The sequence below is a fragment of the Nyctibius grandis genome, chromosome 2, assembly GCF_013368605.1.
Source record: "Nyctibius grandis isolate bNycGra1 chromosome 2, bNycGra1.pri, whole genome shotgun sequence".
In the NCBI taxonomy this organism is placed as follows: domain Eukaryota; kingdom Metazoa; phylum Chordata; class Aves; order Nyctibiiformes; family Nyctibiidae; genus Nyctibius; species Nyctibius grandis.
Genome location: NC_090659.1, coordinates 22,980,008 through 22,997,666, shown reverse-complemented (window position 1 = coordinate 22,997,666; position 17,659 = coordinate 22,980,008). Strand labels below are relative to the sequence as shown.

The 17,659-nt window shown below is 40.3% G+C and overlaps 1 protein-coding gene across 1 annotated transcript in view; it reads right to left on the bottom strand.

Moving 5' to 3' along the window:
* Positions 1-1,512: 1,512 nt before the first annotated feature.
* SH3BGR (SH3 domain binding glutamate rich protein) overlaps positions 1,513-17,659 on the bottom strand; it is a 28,348-nt gene continuing 12,201 nt past the window's right edge. Inside the window, exons 3-7 of the mRNA XM_068420845.1 lie at positions 17,326-17,406; positions 10,015-10,128; positions 5,404-5,433; positions 3,281-3,388; positions 1,513-2,010 (exon numbers count right to left, since the gene is read on the bottom strand). Of these exons, the coding sequence (XP_068276946.1) occupies positions 3,323-3,388; positions 5,404-5,433; positions 10,015-10,128; positions 17,326-17,406 (291 nt within the window). The 3' untranslated portion in view covers positions 1,513-2,010; positions 3,281-3,322. The remainder of the gene's footprint in view (positions 2,011-3,280; positions 3,389-5,403; positions 5,434-10,014; positions 10,129-17,325; positions 17,407-17,659) is intronic.

The window sequence follows — 17,659 nt, the reverse complement described above, 5'->3', positions numbered from 1 at the left end:
GGAACGTTTTCCCTAGGAAGAGTAGTCACCTGCAGGAACATAAGAAATGGTCAGATCAGTGGCTCTCCTAACCTGGTACTCAGTCTTTGAAGGTGGAAACAGGCAACACTATTTAGGGACAGCAAATCTGCCATATTCAGTTTCTTCTGCCCCCAGTCCCCAGCATCCATGATTCATTGGATTAGGGATATGGTGGACACATCCCAGGCTGTAGTATCCACTTACAAGCCTCCTGTTCCTGATATTGCCCAACGCCTTCTTGGGCCTGTTGACATTGTCAGTCTCCATAACATCCTGTAACAACGAATTCTAGAAGTTCCTGACCCACCATATAAAACACTACTCTCTTTTATCTCTTCAAAGCTGATCTACTAATTTTGTTGTGCATGCTAACTGTGTATACTAATTTTCATTACAGTATTGCAGGATTCTTTGACTAGCTGTTCAGCATTCATCTTATTCACTGCCTTTATGATTGTTGTAAATGCCTTGGCTTCCTCCCCAAATTGAAGAGTCTTTTCAGTCTCCTCATGGAGCAGCTGTTTCATCCTCTCTAATTGTTGTTTCCTCTGTACCTCTTCTTACACCACTACGTCTTCCCTGAGATGCAGAGACCAGACTGCACAAAGTGCTCAAGATGTCAACTCGGCATGGCTTTATATGGCAGCAAAATCATGCCGTCCTCCTGACGGTACCCAGCGTTTTCCTGGATCTTGGCTGCTGCTGCATGTTGAGCTGATGATTTTGGTGAGCTGTAAGTGAGGACTCCAAGGTCCTTCCCTCAGCTGGACCTGCCAGCTCTGAGCTCAGCATCACCTACAAGTGTTAGAACAGAGCAGACAGAGAGCACTGCTTCCCCGTTCATCCCCTCCCAACAATTGCAACTTCAGATGTATCTTGAACAAAAAAACGTACCCATTCAGGAAATCTCCACAAATTATTTGTCTACTTTATGTGTTCAGTCATTGCTCAAGCACTCACAGTATAGGAGATCTCAGCTTGAAAAGCCAGACTCTAATTGATAAGAGTTAAACATAAACTTGTGGTTCCTTTCAAAGTTGTTTTGTCTCTGAAGCTATGGGCAACTTTGGCAATTATCATTTCTCATCCCCTCCTTTCCTCTATAAGCCGTTTTTAGAAATCTCATAAAAACCGATTGGTCAAGGGACTGAAATCCAAGCTCATTCCTCCTCAGTGAATTTCTAACCAACAGTTACAGCATGAACATGGATTAATTTTCTCTGCCTCCATGGCCCAATGAATATGGATGTATCCATGAAGACTGACAAGGCTGCAGTAGAAGGGACTGGGACAACTTTTTCCTTCAACAAATATTGTGTAGCTTCCTGGCTGAGATCCTATACACAACATGAGAAACATCAGCAGGAACATAAGGCAAGGTGAAAGACTTTGCATAGCCTACAACCGTAATGATGGAGAAAACCTAATTTTACAGATCTTAGCACAGCTTGCTAGGGGCAGATTAATACCTTTGCAGACAAAGAACAGATATGACAGAAAACGCATTTATTTAAACTGCTGTACAATGGAAATCTCAATCGTTTTCAAAAGCCAACTGAGGGAGAAGTGACTCACATAGCTTGTATACAGGAAGCCTCTTTGCAGTTTTCAATGCTGAATTTCTTTTCCTCTGAATACATCACTTGGGTGAGTGCAGTCATCTGCTGAGTGGCAGCAATGTGTGTGGCAGTAAATAAACATGGAGAAAGACATGGTTCCTGCCCTGAGGAGCTTATAATAGGAGCTTACAATCTAAAATGTGACATGGACAATACTATTCTAACACATAACAATCAACTGAAATATCATCAGTCAGATATAAGAAGACGCATTTTAACAAGCAATTGGAATACCAAATATATATATAAAGGCCACAGGTAGGACAGAGTGATGTCTTTGTTCTGTTATGTTTTTCTATGTAAGGTAGTGATGGTTTGCTTGAGAGAGTGGTTTTATTTTCTTTGATGGGGCTGCTCCAGCTTGTGCTTCCTGAACAAAAATAAGGAAAATTAGATTAGAACTTAGCAGTCCTTCTGTGATTTTACATGTCTCAACACTGGACAACATTGGCATCAATTAATTCCCATGCAACAGAGGAACCCAGCTTTGGGAGAGGTAGCATGAAAGAAGTGACGGATTTTCTGTCCTGTTGAGGCACTGGGTCTCCACATCAGTGTACAGTTGGTGAAAGCTATGGCAGCTACCTCAGTGGCAGAGATGATAGCTGGGAATCCTGCTAGTTCTAGAAAGAGCATATCACATTCTGTGTCTGCAGTCAGGAGGGAGTCCTGCCACCCAAGGGAAAATCTGCTGGAAATTCCAACTTTCTTGTAGGTTAACAGTTTTTCCCTAGTAAGTGATTGTCTGAACTTTGTTTCTGTGCAGAGGAGAAGAGACAGTAGGAGGAAGAAGAAAACCTGAAAACTAAATTTGAAACCACACGCTGACAAAACTTAAGCAATGCTGGATGCTCATACATCTATACAGGCACATATTCTGCTTCCCTGATGCCTCCTGTTTTGAGGTTTTAAAATCATTTTTGGCCTAGGTTTTAAGGCAATCAGAGTAATTTTATAGTGTGTGGTACTTCTGGTCAGGCTCCTCTCCCTTCCCCAGCAATTTTTTTTTAACATTTCAACTAAATTTGAGAGGGCTTCATTTGAGACATGAAGCTCCTAAGAGTTTCAGTGAAATCATTAGCTGAGTAAGAGAGAGAGGGACAAATTCTTATCCCAGATGAAAGAGAAGCTGCAATGAGTCTAACAGTCAAGTGTACTTTTGGCCCATCAGTCAGGCACTTCATGCATATATACTGACCACTCAAGCAGTACGCACTAGCATGCTGCTCTTTGCATTGCTCATACTTAGGGGACACAGCAGAGAGCTAGGAGGTACCGTAGGAGGATGCTAAGGAATATGCCCACAGCAGATACCAGAAGCCTGGCAGGGAGGTGAAGATTGTAAGAGCGAAGGGGAATGGATTGAAAGGCCTGCAGTGTTTGGTGGATATTAGGGATCACAGAGACTGCTGTGTGGGAAAGTCAGATTCACTCATGCCACAGAAGTGAGGAAAACTAACAGACTCATTAAGGGCAATAGTTCTGACTAACCTTTATATGTCAAATGCCTAATACCTTTTTTGGTTTTGGTATGTTCTTTCCATTCTTGTCATTGCATATAACAACAATACGTAGAAAATTTTCAAGTTTGTGTTATTTCAAGAACATTTAGAAGCTGTGCTGGATATCTTAATAGTTACCTGAAAACCTGTTCAAGAAAGAATGTGTCATAGGGAAGTATACTAAGACTCTTCTTGCTCCTCCACCTCTTCATTTTCTTCTCCCTCTTCCTGCTTTTCTTCTTCTTCCTTTTTTATAGAAAATAGTTGTAATTATCATGTAGGAATTGAGGGAAAAACAAACAGTCTTGAAATGCAGAGCTCTGCTTTTGCAACTGCTCTGTTTCTAGTAAATGCAATAGTATATGAGCTTAAAAATTAGAACAGAGAAGTAATGTATAGAGCTTTTAATCTTAACATGCCAGGGCTCTAGCTTTGTGGAGTTAATAGGGAAGCATTGGAATATAAGAATCCTCTTCTTAGAGAGGTTAGAACATGGTACACGGTTAAGCTGTAAATAGACGTTCAAGATCAAAATAAGAATATGAAATATATGTAAATATGACAAAAAGTTTAGTATATTTCATTACATGCTTTCTTGGAGCAGTAAACAAGTCAAGACTCATAGCATAGGAACTAGACTCCTGAATAATCTAGAAATCATTTGGAGTCAGATAATACAACCTTGTTTCTGTTTCAAAAGTTTATTTCTCTCTTTTATATAGGAGAAATGGCACAATTTAAAGGCAATAGCCCTTCGCTTCAGTCGACCAAATGAACAGTTATCTGAAAGCTAGCATTTATGTAACACAGACAACAATCTGTTTATTGCCTTTTAAGACCTAGTAAATGAAGATTTAAAGTATAGTCCTGCTCAGAAAAACAAATGAAAATTGCACTGTAGGCTTCTCTGCTCCTTCTCTTCCAGCAAACTCTTGTTCAAAGACACTCCTCCTGAGTGTATAAACAAGCTTTATCTCAAAATGTCATACCTTCATATACTACCTAGACTACAAAAATTTTGGGAATTTCTTCCTGGCATAATCAACCAATCAAAGAATACATAATCAGTTTTCAGTCAGGACTGTAGGGAGTATGTGAGCAGCACAGACCTTAGGTTTTCCTCTCAGACACATACTGCCTGTAGGAGAGTCACATCTGAGCTGCTGAAGTAAAATCCTGTTTAAACATGTGCTTGGAAATGGACTTCTTTTAATCAGATTCCTGGTTTGAATTGTCGTTTTTCAGGGAAAACCATTGCCCTAAGGGGTCATCCCTGCAAAACCAGAAACGCTAATGCGAATGTCCGCACAGGTCAGCTGCATTAGAAGTTCTCGTGCCAAAGGAATGTTGCCTCTTTCGGCATCTGACCCCAGGAAAGGTGCTTTTCATTAGCACTGTTTGAGGGTCAGGCAAGCCCACAAACAAGCAACATCTTTCAGATATTAACAACTCCAGTTCAAAATTCAAGTCAATTACCTTTTACAGAAAAAATGGGTATTTTTCTTGCTTGAAGCATTAGTTAGTGGTGCTGAGGTGCACTAACCAACCTTAAAGGCCCTTGCCAGCCTCTCCAGGAGCCCCCATGCTTCTTCGCCCACAGGCCCAGGAGCTCCATTTCAGCTGCCAGGTTCACAATGCATAACTCTGACACCAGGCATGTGTATGTATACACATGTATATATGCATGTATTGCAGTTTGGAAGTGGAACGATCTGAATGTGTCCTCTTATTAATCGCAGGTTTGTCGGGGAAAATAGCCTAAAGTAATCATTACTTTCACTGGGAACACTGAAGAAATATTCAAGGCATAAACTTGCAATGTGGGGCAAAGCAGAAAAGCGTATAAGGATTTGCACCTGGGTCTTACAAATTCTGGCAAGGAAAATATTTCCTTTATAGGCAGAACTGCCTAAATTGTCAGAATGATTCTTTCACACTCACAACACTGAAAATGTAATCAGCATGGTGTCAGTTAGCGATTGTCAAAGATATAGTTGTCTTGGGAGTCCTTGGCAAATTTTATTAAAGAATCTGTGAAAGACAATTTCTCTTCCATTTACAGTTTTTAATGATTAAAGGCCTATCTTTGTTGGCAAACAATAAGACTATGGTATGAACAATAATTATCTCTAGAATATGATACTAGTATATTTAGTGTCATGAATAAGAATTTACTAACTTTTGAGTGAAGCAATGAGACTGAAAAAGAATTAAATGCACACAAACAAAAGATGAAAGCAAAATGTCCAAATATACTATACCTCTGTTGCTGCATGTTCTTCCTTGCTTTCCTACATAATAGATACGAAAGAAAATGTTTAAAAGATAGGACAAAGAAAGAATATCAGTGGTCATACAGGCAAAACACAGCAGAAAGTAAACATTGAATTTAGGAAAATGATGTGGAACTCAGTGGATTTATTTTGAGATAATGTCCTCCAGATTAACTCACAAAGCACATTTAAGCTAAGCTTTACTTTGAAAAAGGACTATAAAATCATTAAGTGAAGCTCCCTTTTTCTCAGTTACTTCCAATCAAATTACTTCCTTGACAAGCAAAGCATTAGAGCTGGGGGTTTGTTTGCTTTTTCAGGTGAGGTTGTTTTTTTTTTTTTTTGGTTATTAGCTGGTCTGCAAAATGAAAGTTAAATCAGAATTATACAGTCTTATCTATGTTATATATCATCACTCAGAATCTGGCTTGCAATTCTGTTAACTGTTGTAGGCTGGAACAGATGACTTGTCCCAACAGTACTGGGGAATAAGAAATAACACAAGGTGATTTTAGACTGTAGATTGAGCAAAAGTGATGAAGAGAGATAAAAGAGAAAAAAATATAAATGTACCGTGAATAGAATTTAATGTTAGATACCAAGCTGGTTATTGTAGAGAAGAGCTAATCTTACATAAAATTCCAAAGAGAAAGGGCAAATGAAATAGTACCATGCAGAAGGCATGAGCAGTTGATACAAGTTTGCATAGAATGAGCTAAGGAACTGAGTTGCAGTGCCAGGGTTTATATATGGCCTGGGCAATTGCTGAGACAGGATAGAGACTTGCATTATAATACGATTTTTAAACATGTTTCTAAAATAATTCTGCCCTGAAGTGAGCCTAATCTGTACTGCAAACTGATTTAACTGGGACACCACTTTAAAAATGTTCTAACGCCCAAGCTAAAATCTAAAGTTAAAATCAGATAGTAAAAATAAAGAAAAATTATTACCATCACATCTAGTGAACAGTAGAGCTCTTGCTGTGTCACGTGCACAGGAGGTCACAATCTTTTCCTCAAAAGACTCAAAAACAAAGGGACAGACAAAGCAAGAAAAAAGGACACTATATCCAAACAAAATGGTTCCTCAACCTTCTCCATCAGAGGATGGGGATTAGGAATGAACAAAAAGTTTAGGAAGAAGTCAAGGATAAGCTTGACGAAGTGATTAGAAAAGGAAAGTATGCAACATGAATGCAACAGGTTTAAGATGAAAAAAAATTTCACACTCTAAAGAAATCCTAGTGCAGCTGTCCCTCGGTGACCCAGGCTGAAAGCTGTTCCTGTTACTTACTGCTGGATCTGTGTAAGGGACTTTTCTATTTTGACATCTTCTCTGGGCTTTCCTGGATGCTTGTGTGAATGAAGGGCTGGAGATGCTGAAGCCTAGGCTGTCTAATGTGGGGTGTGTGAAGAACAACCTGTTGCACTGTGCACTTATCCTTGCTGCCTTCAGGAGGCAGCTGCTGCCTTAAGAGTTTTGTTTTTCAGAAGGCTGGGGTATCTCACTGGTTTCCTCAGTCATACCAGCCTGAGACAAAAAGCTGAAGCTTCTGGACTCCTGCATCTCCCAGCGATGCCAGCAGAAGCTGTAGGGGAGGGCTGCAGCCTCCACATGTACCCACATTGACCATCAGCTGCCATTCCTGCTACTGAGGCATTGGAGGAGCCTTCTGAAATCTGGGACCCTCCAAGCAGCTCCGCAACTGAGACAGTCACAGTTTATTTTGTTATCTGTCTTATGCTCATTGGCAAAGACTGAGATATCTTTACCTCACCAAGACTCTTCTAGAACTTTTCCATACCATTGGCATTTCTCTTGCAAAGTCACTGGAGAAAAGCTGGCTGGGTTACACCCCGCATGAGAGTAATTTTTAAGCTGGTTTGAAACTGAGTGCTAAATAAGGTCAAAATGCCAATACTAGATTCCCACTGGTATATTAATTCAGAAGCAGAACATAAAACTGTGATGCTTAAATTATGGCATTTTGATTTGAGGGTTTGTCAAAAGAGTAACTTGACACTCCAAAAGGGACCTGACGACTGTTCAAAAGATGCAACTGTTTGGCTGCAAAACACAGTGGACTGCTGATAAAAAGGTAACCCTTTCAGGACTCAGTATACAGAGACCAGCTCCTAATAACATAGAAAAAAAAAATACATGGGTGGGGAGAGCACACGGAAAACATCTATTCAGTGTGGTCAAGCAGTCAGACAAGATGTGCTGGGCTGCAGAATGAGAGGAAGAGAGGGAAATACTGAAAATACTGTGTTGATACTACATGTATCCTTTAGGATCTAACATCCAGTGGAGATACTCCAATGGCAATCTGACAGTGTTTAAATGTATTTAACTTCATAAAACCCTGGCCAGGTAAGGAATTGTTATTCTAGCTTTCTTTTATAAGGGTAAAATGAGATACAGGACAAAAGGCAGAATTCATCTCACTGTAGCTGCCTCAAAGTTATTCTCATCTAAACTTGTCCTCTATGTGCTGTCTGTAGTGAATGAGAATACTAGAATTTCTGCAGAATGATTCATGCCACCCCAACAGACGTGATAATAGGGATGAACTGTGGCAAGGCTGACAGATGCCACATCACTGAAGTGATTTGTCCTAGGTAACACGGGAAGTGGGTGGTGGAACAGGCTGAAAAATGGGTTTTGTGCATTCCCGGCAGAAGCCCTTGGTACCTTCCTGCCTGCAGTTGTGTGCACCCTCTCTAAAGATGAGTGAGACAAGAACAGAAACAGTGCTTTTTTTCTTCCCCTAGGAGCTAATATACACCTGGCATGATGAAGATGGGTATCAGAGTTGGACGATTTCAGGAAGACTTTTCCTCCTCCTTACGTAAGACCATGTAAGAACATTTCGACACTGACAAGACTGTGCAGGTGCAAGAGGAGGATTTGTAAGATTAACCATATTTTATAACCTCATAACCACAGAAAGAAAGATCTGTTCAAACACACTATCTTGCCTGGTGCTATCTCCTCCGCCACTCCCCTCCCTGTAAAACTAAAGGAGAATATATTTTCCACTTACAGCTCCAATCCATTCTGTGAGAAATGGAGCAAGGTGCTTGTTGTATAGGAGTGGTATTGCATTATGTCATTACAAAACCTCTCATACACAGCTGCTTGAAACATTTGCAGACATGTTCCAGCATTCTGTTCTCATTTGAAAAACATTAGAGTAGATTGCCAGCCAGAATGGCAAGTAACAATCCAGCCACGGGATGCACTGCAGTGTTATGCTGGGCTTCTCTTAAGAGCCGAGGAAAAAGGTATTTGATGGCACTCACGTGCTTGTTGAAATTCATAGAGACATGAAAAGTGCTTGGATATAATTTAAGGAGAATTTCAGTTCCCACTGAGGACTGTCCCTCCTCATTGCCATTTTGACATTTAAAATGGAACTTCCCAGTGCCCAAGACTTGCATGAGGCTGTGAAAAAGTGTGCTTTTACAGCCTAACAATGACTGGTTCGGTCATTGCTAAAAAGGGTAATGGGGAAAGGCTTACAGAGACGTGCTTCCTCTGGAAAAGCATTGCAGCTAGGTGGAAAAAAAACAGAACACATTTGTTTTGGTCTTTAGTGAAAGAGATGATGCATTTGTGACAGATATTCCACTGGGACTGTCTGATCTCCAAACCACAAAAAAAACCCGACAAGTGTAAGTGCTTGATCCAGCAGTAGGCCTGCCTCTTTGGGGAGAGAGTCACCTGACACTGCAACATCAAAATAAACCCATCCTTAAGTGCCAAACTGTCAGAGCATCAGAAGAAATAAAGCAGCTGGATTCCTGTCTCCAGACCCAGGATCCATTTCTGCTAAGTCTCTACTGGATCTAGAACCTGGCCAGTAATATAAACACCCCACTGAGGGTGGGCACACAACAGAATGGTCCCTTTTTACGGGATCCATCTACCTTTCAACCACAAGTGTTTTACTGATGTCAGCTAACTGCAGGAGACTATACTAGGGAATTTAAGGAACTCAGATGGCTTCTTCCAAGAACCTTTAGCACTGCAGTTTGAGATCTGCCCATGTGACTGTAATATCAGACCATGATGCAGGCAGAAAGGATAACAACGGTCTCCATTTCTGCACTGCCCAGGGGTTTCTGCATGGCTTGGAGAAGACACTGTCAGATCTGGCTTGCTGCAACAGCAGTCAATGCTGGTATATAACAACAAACATTAACAACTAGATTTACAAGGGCTGCAGATGCAGACCATTGATAACAGCAAATTTTTCCACACAGATAGGACTCAGATGTCTAGTCTTAAATTATTCTCCGTAACTAGAGTCTGGTTCCAAATGAGCATTAAAAAAAAAATAAAAGCTTATGGTAACAAGTGGCAAAAGACAGACAACTGCTGTTATTTAAGATTCAGAGCAAAGTTCCCTGGAGTTTTATCTATGTTTCATATCACCATGATGTCAAAGAAAATGCGTCCAGAAGACAAGCAGGACCAGTCTGCAATCAGTCTTCCCAACCTGAGGCACACTAGGAGGGCCTGTGGGTTTATGTTTAATATGCTTAGCACAGGTAAAACCCTTCTACCACAAAGGGAAAAAGGAAAAATTACCTGTTGATCTTCTGATGGTGACTGAGTGGACTGAGCCTCTTCATGAGCCCCTTCATCTGCCTTGTCTTCTGTGTGTGCCTCAGCTTCGTCCATGGCATCAGACTTTTCAGTCTCCTGGCAGCAAAGGAGAAGTCATTGTTAGCTTCAGAGCACATAACTAACTATTAATTTCTATAAACCTCTCAACTTTACAGTTTTGGGAGATATTTTTCTAATTTTGCTTCAGCACTCAAATGAAAATATACCCCTTTGGACGTTTTCTTGTGAAAGGAACACGTGTTGGTGTGTTGATCTGTTGGTAAAGGCATGGGGTTTGTGTAGGGAAAACATGAATTCAAGCACTTCTTCCTCTTCAGAGCATGGCAGATCCTCTAACTTTTCTGTGGAAAGTTTAATACAAACCAATGCTCATCCTGATGGCACATTCTGGCTTCAGAAAAAAAAAAGCCTTTTTCACCAGCATTCATTCCAATTAAACTTCATCAAAAAGCTACAGAAAAACTGAATAAAGGATTTCATATATAGTCTTTTCACTTTCTTGTTTAAAATCATCAGGAAACTGTTCCTTAATTCACACACCGATCTATCAAATCTATTTATTCCAGCACCATCAACAAGCACCTCCTAGAAGGCTTTTTATTTTAAGTCCTGTTGTACTTTCAGCTAAGTAGCTGTGAAAGGTCACACTGGATCACACACTGTGTCAGATAAAAGGAGACCTGTACGGCCTCGAGTGGAACAATAGAAATAGGATGAAATGCAATAGCATGAAGTGCAAAGTCACATTATTTGGGACAGGTAGTTCTGGGACAGAGATTAGAAACAGATGTTTCTGCTGCACTTTGGGAGCACTTTGGGAGCTCTTCAAAGACGAAAAAAGATGGATGTATTTAAATAATCACAGAATAACTGAGCCATGAATGTGATGTGATAGTGAAAGGAGCAATAAATGTGATCCTCAGATGGATGAGGTGAGGCATAGCTGGTGGAGGTGAAAATGAATATTAATGTCATTGTATAAGGCCAAGGCGAAACCTCCTCCAGATTGTTCTGTACTGTTCCAGTCACTCAGGCTCAAGAAAGAGAAAGTTAGACCGGAACAGGTGCAGAGGAGGGCTATGGGCATGTTTGAGGGAGTGGAGAGCCTGTCTTACGAAAGGGTGACAAAAAGAGCTTCATTACTTTAATCTATTGAAAGTAACGCTGTGAGGGGATATGATGGCTCTCTAAAAATAGATCAGAGTAAACATCAGTGAGGGATAGGATAAGGAAGAGCACTGAGGTAGGTGCAAAATGAGTACAAACCAGCTGTAAATAAAGACTCTAATCATCAGCACTGTGAAATTTTGGAGGAGCTTTCTAGTAGAGAAGCGGAGGCAAAGGACCTAATTCATTATAAGGGAATTCAACCACTTCTGAGAGGTGTTATCTGGTGTGGTTGCCTCCAGCAACAGGGAATTGGGCTCAGGGGAGGTCCTGTCCTGTGTCATCCTAAGTCCTGTGTGCTTTGGGGAGAGCAGCATGCACCTGATAGAAGACGAGCTCCTTTCTCATCCCTGTGATGAAGCCCTTACAACTCATCCACCTGGTCGGTTTGGGTTTTTCTGCTTTCCCGTAATTTCATTTGCCTCTACAGTTAAACAAAAGCCCCCAGTCTTGATCCCCTGTCCTTTAAGCTTCACAAGTCCTTCTCCAGTGTCCTCATCATATATGATTTCTTCAGCTAGTGTACTTAGCCTGCAGAAGCATGACACTAGCATAGCTATCTGGCTTTTAGCCCCAGAACAGACTTGGGCAAGTGCTGACTTAGGGATCTTTGTCCCATGATGTGGTGTGCAATATAAGACATGCCCACCTGCTGAGATGCTCTGCTGGACAAAAATGACAGAAAGGAGGTCAGGAATGTTTGGAAGCAGATATCATGACAGAATGAAGATGGACAAAATACTTCTGCAGTTTTATCTTTTTCCTGAAACTTCACTGTCTGTAAGATTGGGTGCCCTTTTGGCAATTTCCTCCTGAATCACAGAAAATATGTTTTATATATAAGGAGCTTGTAATGAAAAGAGAGTAGGCACACAGGCTCATGAGTTCCCCTTCCTCTCCCCAGAGAATAACAGCAGCAAAAAAACTCAGCAGCAAGCATCGCCCTCCCAGCAGCCCTTCCCAGCACTGCACTGCCCCTGCCCTCCTGGCAGCAACAGCCTTTGCCGGGCTGCGTGGTGAACTGGAGCAGGAGGCTGATCAAGATTAAAGCTTTAAAAAGAAACACATTTCTATCATCTCACACAATTTGCACACTGAATTACACAGCTGCATGCATGTTTTTGCCAGCATGTGGGGGATGCTTGGGAAGAGAAATGAGCAGCTGGGAGTAAGCAGAAGGAGCCAGAGGAAGAAGGAGAAAAGACTGCTTTTTCTGGGAATGCTGTCTCATTTCAAATACACGTAAAACTGTGGGCTCACGGCACTCTGATGCTGGTGGCATTGTTATTAAAAACAGATCTATAGAGACATTTGTTTGACTTGACTTAATTTATATCTTGCTTTCCCCCAAGAAGCTAACAGAATATTTGAAAATTAAAATATGTAGTAACACAGACATACATTGAAATTCTCTTGTGCAACATTGTGTTTATACATTGTTTCCTTAAGCAAATGATAACTTTCTTACAGATACTTTCTTTGTAGCAATTCCTAAAATGAAAATGACAGTGTTCATGAAAACTAAACTGGTTAGATATTTTCAGTATGTACCTTAACGTTTCATTTTAAAATCCACATACTCAATATTTTTTGGCAGATGATACATAAAATACGTAAGGAGTAAAGATGGCATTCTAATTAAAATATACCTATTGTGTAAAACTATCTCAGACAAATTACATACATACTCAGAGCATAAGGCAAATAAAAGTTTGTGGCTGAAAGAACTCAACTCTAGAAGCAGAGTGTTATCAGCCAGGGCACATGTGCACACCCACATGCACACACACATATAGACTTCTTGTTGATTATATGAAGAACTGTGAATAGCATCATTACACTAGCTCTGCATAGCAACACAAAATTTGATTTTTAACTAATTTAAAATGAAGTGCCATTCACAAAGGCTGGCTGACCAGTCATTTTCCCTTTAAATAAAATGCACATATTGTAAATTTGTAATTCAAAGCAGCTTTAGTAGAAGTCTTCCTCAAATAAAAGACTTAAAGCTCAAGTATCTACGGATTTTGGAATGTCAAGATCATGGATATTAAGACTAAGAATAGTAACATTAAGGACTTAAGTATATATAAGATTTGAAAACAGATCCTCAGCTCAAGTAAACCAGCTCCACTGAGTTCACAGAGCAATTGCAAACCTAAAGGATCTTGCTACAAGCTACTGGCTCTCCGGACTTCTGGGAAACTGAGGCAGTATTCCACTGTGGTTAATAAAGTTGTCAAAAAATCTGTTTGCCCTGAAAATAAAAATAAATTAATTACCTGCATTCAAACCTTGATAAGATACTCAGAAGGTGTAATGATATGGCATACTGCTTGACATCTTAGTTTAAGTAACAGACATCTCATTGGCAGAACAATTCACCTGTGCCATTTTAGAAAACAAACAGTACAGCCACAGCTATTAATGGGCTGTTCACACATTAACAATATTTCACAGTATTTTCAAGAATATTGAAAACAGTCTCAGAATAAGTGTAAAAGTGATGGGGGCTTTAAAAAGAAGCGTATACAATTTTGGGGGCAGCTAAGACTGACACCTGACCCTAGACATACAAACTACATTGATTATACCTCAGATGTACACATGTATACTATTGGCAGATCACTGTTCATGCCACTAACCCAAGATTAAATGGGATCATTCAGAAATCTGTCACTAACTTGAGTGATCTTTGGGTCAGGCATAAAGCATATCTGTCCTTTAAATTCCAGCCTGCCATGGAACATGTTTAGAAGTTAGAAGTACTTAAGACCAGGTATTCCTTCAAGTGAGAAGGTGTTTCATATTAATAGACTAAAAAAACTTATTAACACAAACACTATGCCAGCTTCTTCTCTTAGGCATAGAAAACTGTGCAACTCATCCCTGTTAAATGATGCTTTAGAAAATATGATAACCAGTACGATGGGGAGGCAGCAGGAGAGGGAGGATGATGTGAGCTAATTGATCCTTTCTGAAGTACCGAAAATAAGTATTGATTTCCCGTGGTGTCACTGTGTTTTATGGCCACAAAGCACCTTTAACGATAAAAATGTACTCGGTATATAGGAAAAAAAGTGTGAAGATCTCTGCCTGACTCCCACAGTGATCTAAGCAAATAGTTAGCATTTAAAGCTTTGGCCTTTCCACCAAGATCTGCAGGAGTTTCCATATGCCATCCAGGCATCTAAATACTTCATTGTATTGGATCTGGGAACACGGTGATGGACACAGCAACTGGCCATCTGTACAGTGGTACCTGACCAGAACCCTTAGCAGAGGTCTGAACACGGCTGGCTGCAGGGAGCAGGTGCCTACTGAGGGAGCTGCCCCGCAGCCTGGTTTCCAGCCAGCCTGCTTGACTTTCATGTCTATTTGCTATTTCCTACTGTCGATTTGCTATTTTTGTAAGTAAGAGGATACTTAAATAAGTGCATAAAGACTACTTCGCATGTGTGCTGCATATCTGAGAAAGATTTCCTTTATATCTGCGTGTATTCAGAGTTTCTTTACATGTGCCTTACAGTCAACCCACACCTTGATGTGTCCTAGACACAGACTCACCCCGTAAGTGTAGATCAGCTTGCACATTAGGCTCTGGCACCATCAGAGCTCCGATATCTAGCAGTAACAGTTCAATGTAAACACTGGTCAAATAGATCTGGTCACAAGTTGTAGCCACCTAATCCAGAGAGAAGTCAGGGCTACAAAAATGCGAATTTGCAAAATTGAAGCATGTATTTTGCACTCAGCAGGCTGACGTGGCAATTAATTTAACTACAAGTATTTTGTTGGGAAGTTATAATTTGTCAAGGGAGCAGCAAAAAGTTCCTCTGCTTGCTCTAGATAATAGGCTCAAAACAGCCCTGGGTCAGGATCCTAGTGGGCTGCGCTATGAAACAGCATCATGGTCATTAAAGAGCTTCTCTCCTGCTGGTGCAATATGAGACAAAAAATGGATGGAAAAGGAAAGGGAATCTTCTGAGGCAAGAGTATAAAACATGTATCAGCCTTATATTAATCTTTGTAATTCCTCAGTGAGGTAAAAACCCCTAGAAAGCAAATGCTTACTGACTGTTTTGTGGTGTTTCTATGCTTTATAGTTTGCTTCTTTTATAAATTATCACCATATTCCAGAAAAAAAAATACAATTATTTAAGAAGATATTAGTAGGAAACCCTGTCATACGTGTCATCATCATGATCTCTTCCACACCTGACTTATTATTCCATATTCATGCTGCTGGAAATCAATATCATGAGCCATCCATTGTACTTCATGCTAAAGTTGAATTGATGATAGCCTAATGAAAGGAAAGCAGAAGCAGTGCAGCAAGGTTATTTGTATGACAAAGCACAGCCAGAGTGTCATGCAGTGAAGATGCTCAGAAACACCTCTGCAATAAATGCTAAAACACTTGTATATGTCTCTCTCAAATTCAGGAACAGATTCTAAAAGGGAGATGACATAAATATACTTCCACTCTTTACAGGGATTTTTTAAAAACACTCTCACTTATTTCCACTTTCTGGACTGAAACAATCCCTCTGTCCCCCGAGCAGCAGTTAATCAGTGTAAACAATACTTGCTTGCTACCAATAGCACTAACAGTTATCTGCCCAGCAGAATGTACTGAATATATTCTTTTCAACATTTACAAAGTTGTCATGAAGTAGAAACTGCAATAGCCTCTGCTGACAGCTGGGAATGAATGAATTCTAAAAAATTGCTACTTTGCTTCATAGACACACTATCTAACAGAACCTTGCATGAAGGAGCAGAGAATATAAGAAGTGAGAAGATGGAAAAATGCAATTTTCTTTATCTCATTGATTCTCCACGTATCTTTTATAACGATTATAATATGTAATACCTGCAATCCTTTAAGCCTTTCATGGCTTTGTGGGTGTTAATTAAACAAATTCTCACAAGACCCTTGTGAGGCAGGAAAGTAATTTTTATTTCCCTTGGTGGGAGATGGCACAGCTAAAGCAGAAAGTTTAAATCACTTGCTCCTTATCATACAGGGACTCAGTGTCAAAGACATTTATAGCAACTGTGGCTCTCCTCTGGGTATCTCTTCATCCGTAGCTCTCAAAGCACTTAGCAAGGCCTCCTTTTTCTCTCTGCTTTTACAGAAGAGGAAAAACAGAGACATTTACAACAGTGTTTCACTCAGAGTTGCTACGCAGTTTGAAGCAGAGTTGGACTAGAAAGCAGATCTCATGCTCCAGGGCAGTTCTTCAGCCAGGTCACCACAATGCAGCAGAGTTCTCTGCTGTCACTCTGGCTCATCACTTTCTTGATACATTTCTTTTGTTGAATCACCCATGTTAATGATGGCAACATTTGATTATCATCTAAGATGACCTTAGGATAAGAGAGATGTAATGCTCTCAGTTATAAAACTTCTAATTAGAAGACGACTCTGTTAAGGATAAAACACATTGCTTTCTACAACAGGAAAAAAAAAACCAAACCAAACCAAACCAAATGAATAAAGTAAAGAAACATGTTTTCCTTTTGCCAGAAATGTATTAGAACATTGTCAAAATACAGTGGATGGGGAACAACGGGTAGACTTGCCAAAGGGGCTTCGTGACATCCTGGATAAGACTTTATTTCCTCAAGGCAGAGTGAGCAAACCCCATAGTACCAGTCTTTGTGTACACACAGAGGATGGAAGGGGCCCACACCTCAGACCCTCTGTTGGTGGCCAGTACAAACCCTGTTTGCTCGAGGTTTGATGCAGTCAGGGAAGAGAAGTTTTCTTGTAATTAACACAACCTATAAATTGCATTAGGAAATTCTGCATCATCTAAAAGCTGAACATGATAAAATACTGCTTTGTGTCAACAACAACAAAAAGAATTGGCAGCTGGAGGCACGGTAACAAGCCTGCAGTGAAAGAAGGGGAGAGAGAAGTATTTTCTAGTATTTACTGAACCAGACACTTTTTTTTTCCCTTAAGAACACTTTGCTGCACCAGCATCTAATGTAATGCTTGTCACTGCCCCTTACTTGACATGCTGAGTCACTGCCTATCTTCATCTTTTGTTAAAATCAAATAAATGGCCCCTGTGGAAGGACAGCAGTGCATACCTTTGTGCCTGGAGGAGGAGCAAGACCCAGGAATGAATAAATAATATTTTCTTCTTTAGCAGAGAAAAAGGATTCAAAATCCTAAAAAAGGAACAAACAAACAACAGCGAATTGGTCACAAAAATCAAACAAAAAGCACAGGAAGAAGAGACTAGCCCAGGCAAATCTTTCTTATATTGATGAGAATGACTATACACTTGCACAAGTGGCTGCATTATCTAAACCCCAGGAAGAAAACTCAGATAAAGGCAGTTTCACACTGGCTGGCAAAATGAACAAATGGGCAAATCTCTCCAGAGACTTACACTTTAATTATATCACATCTATGTCAGAA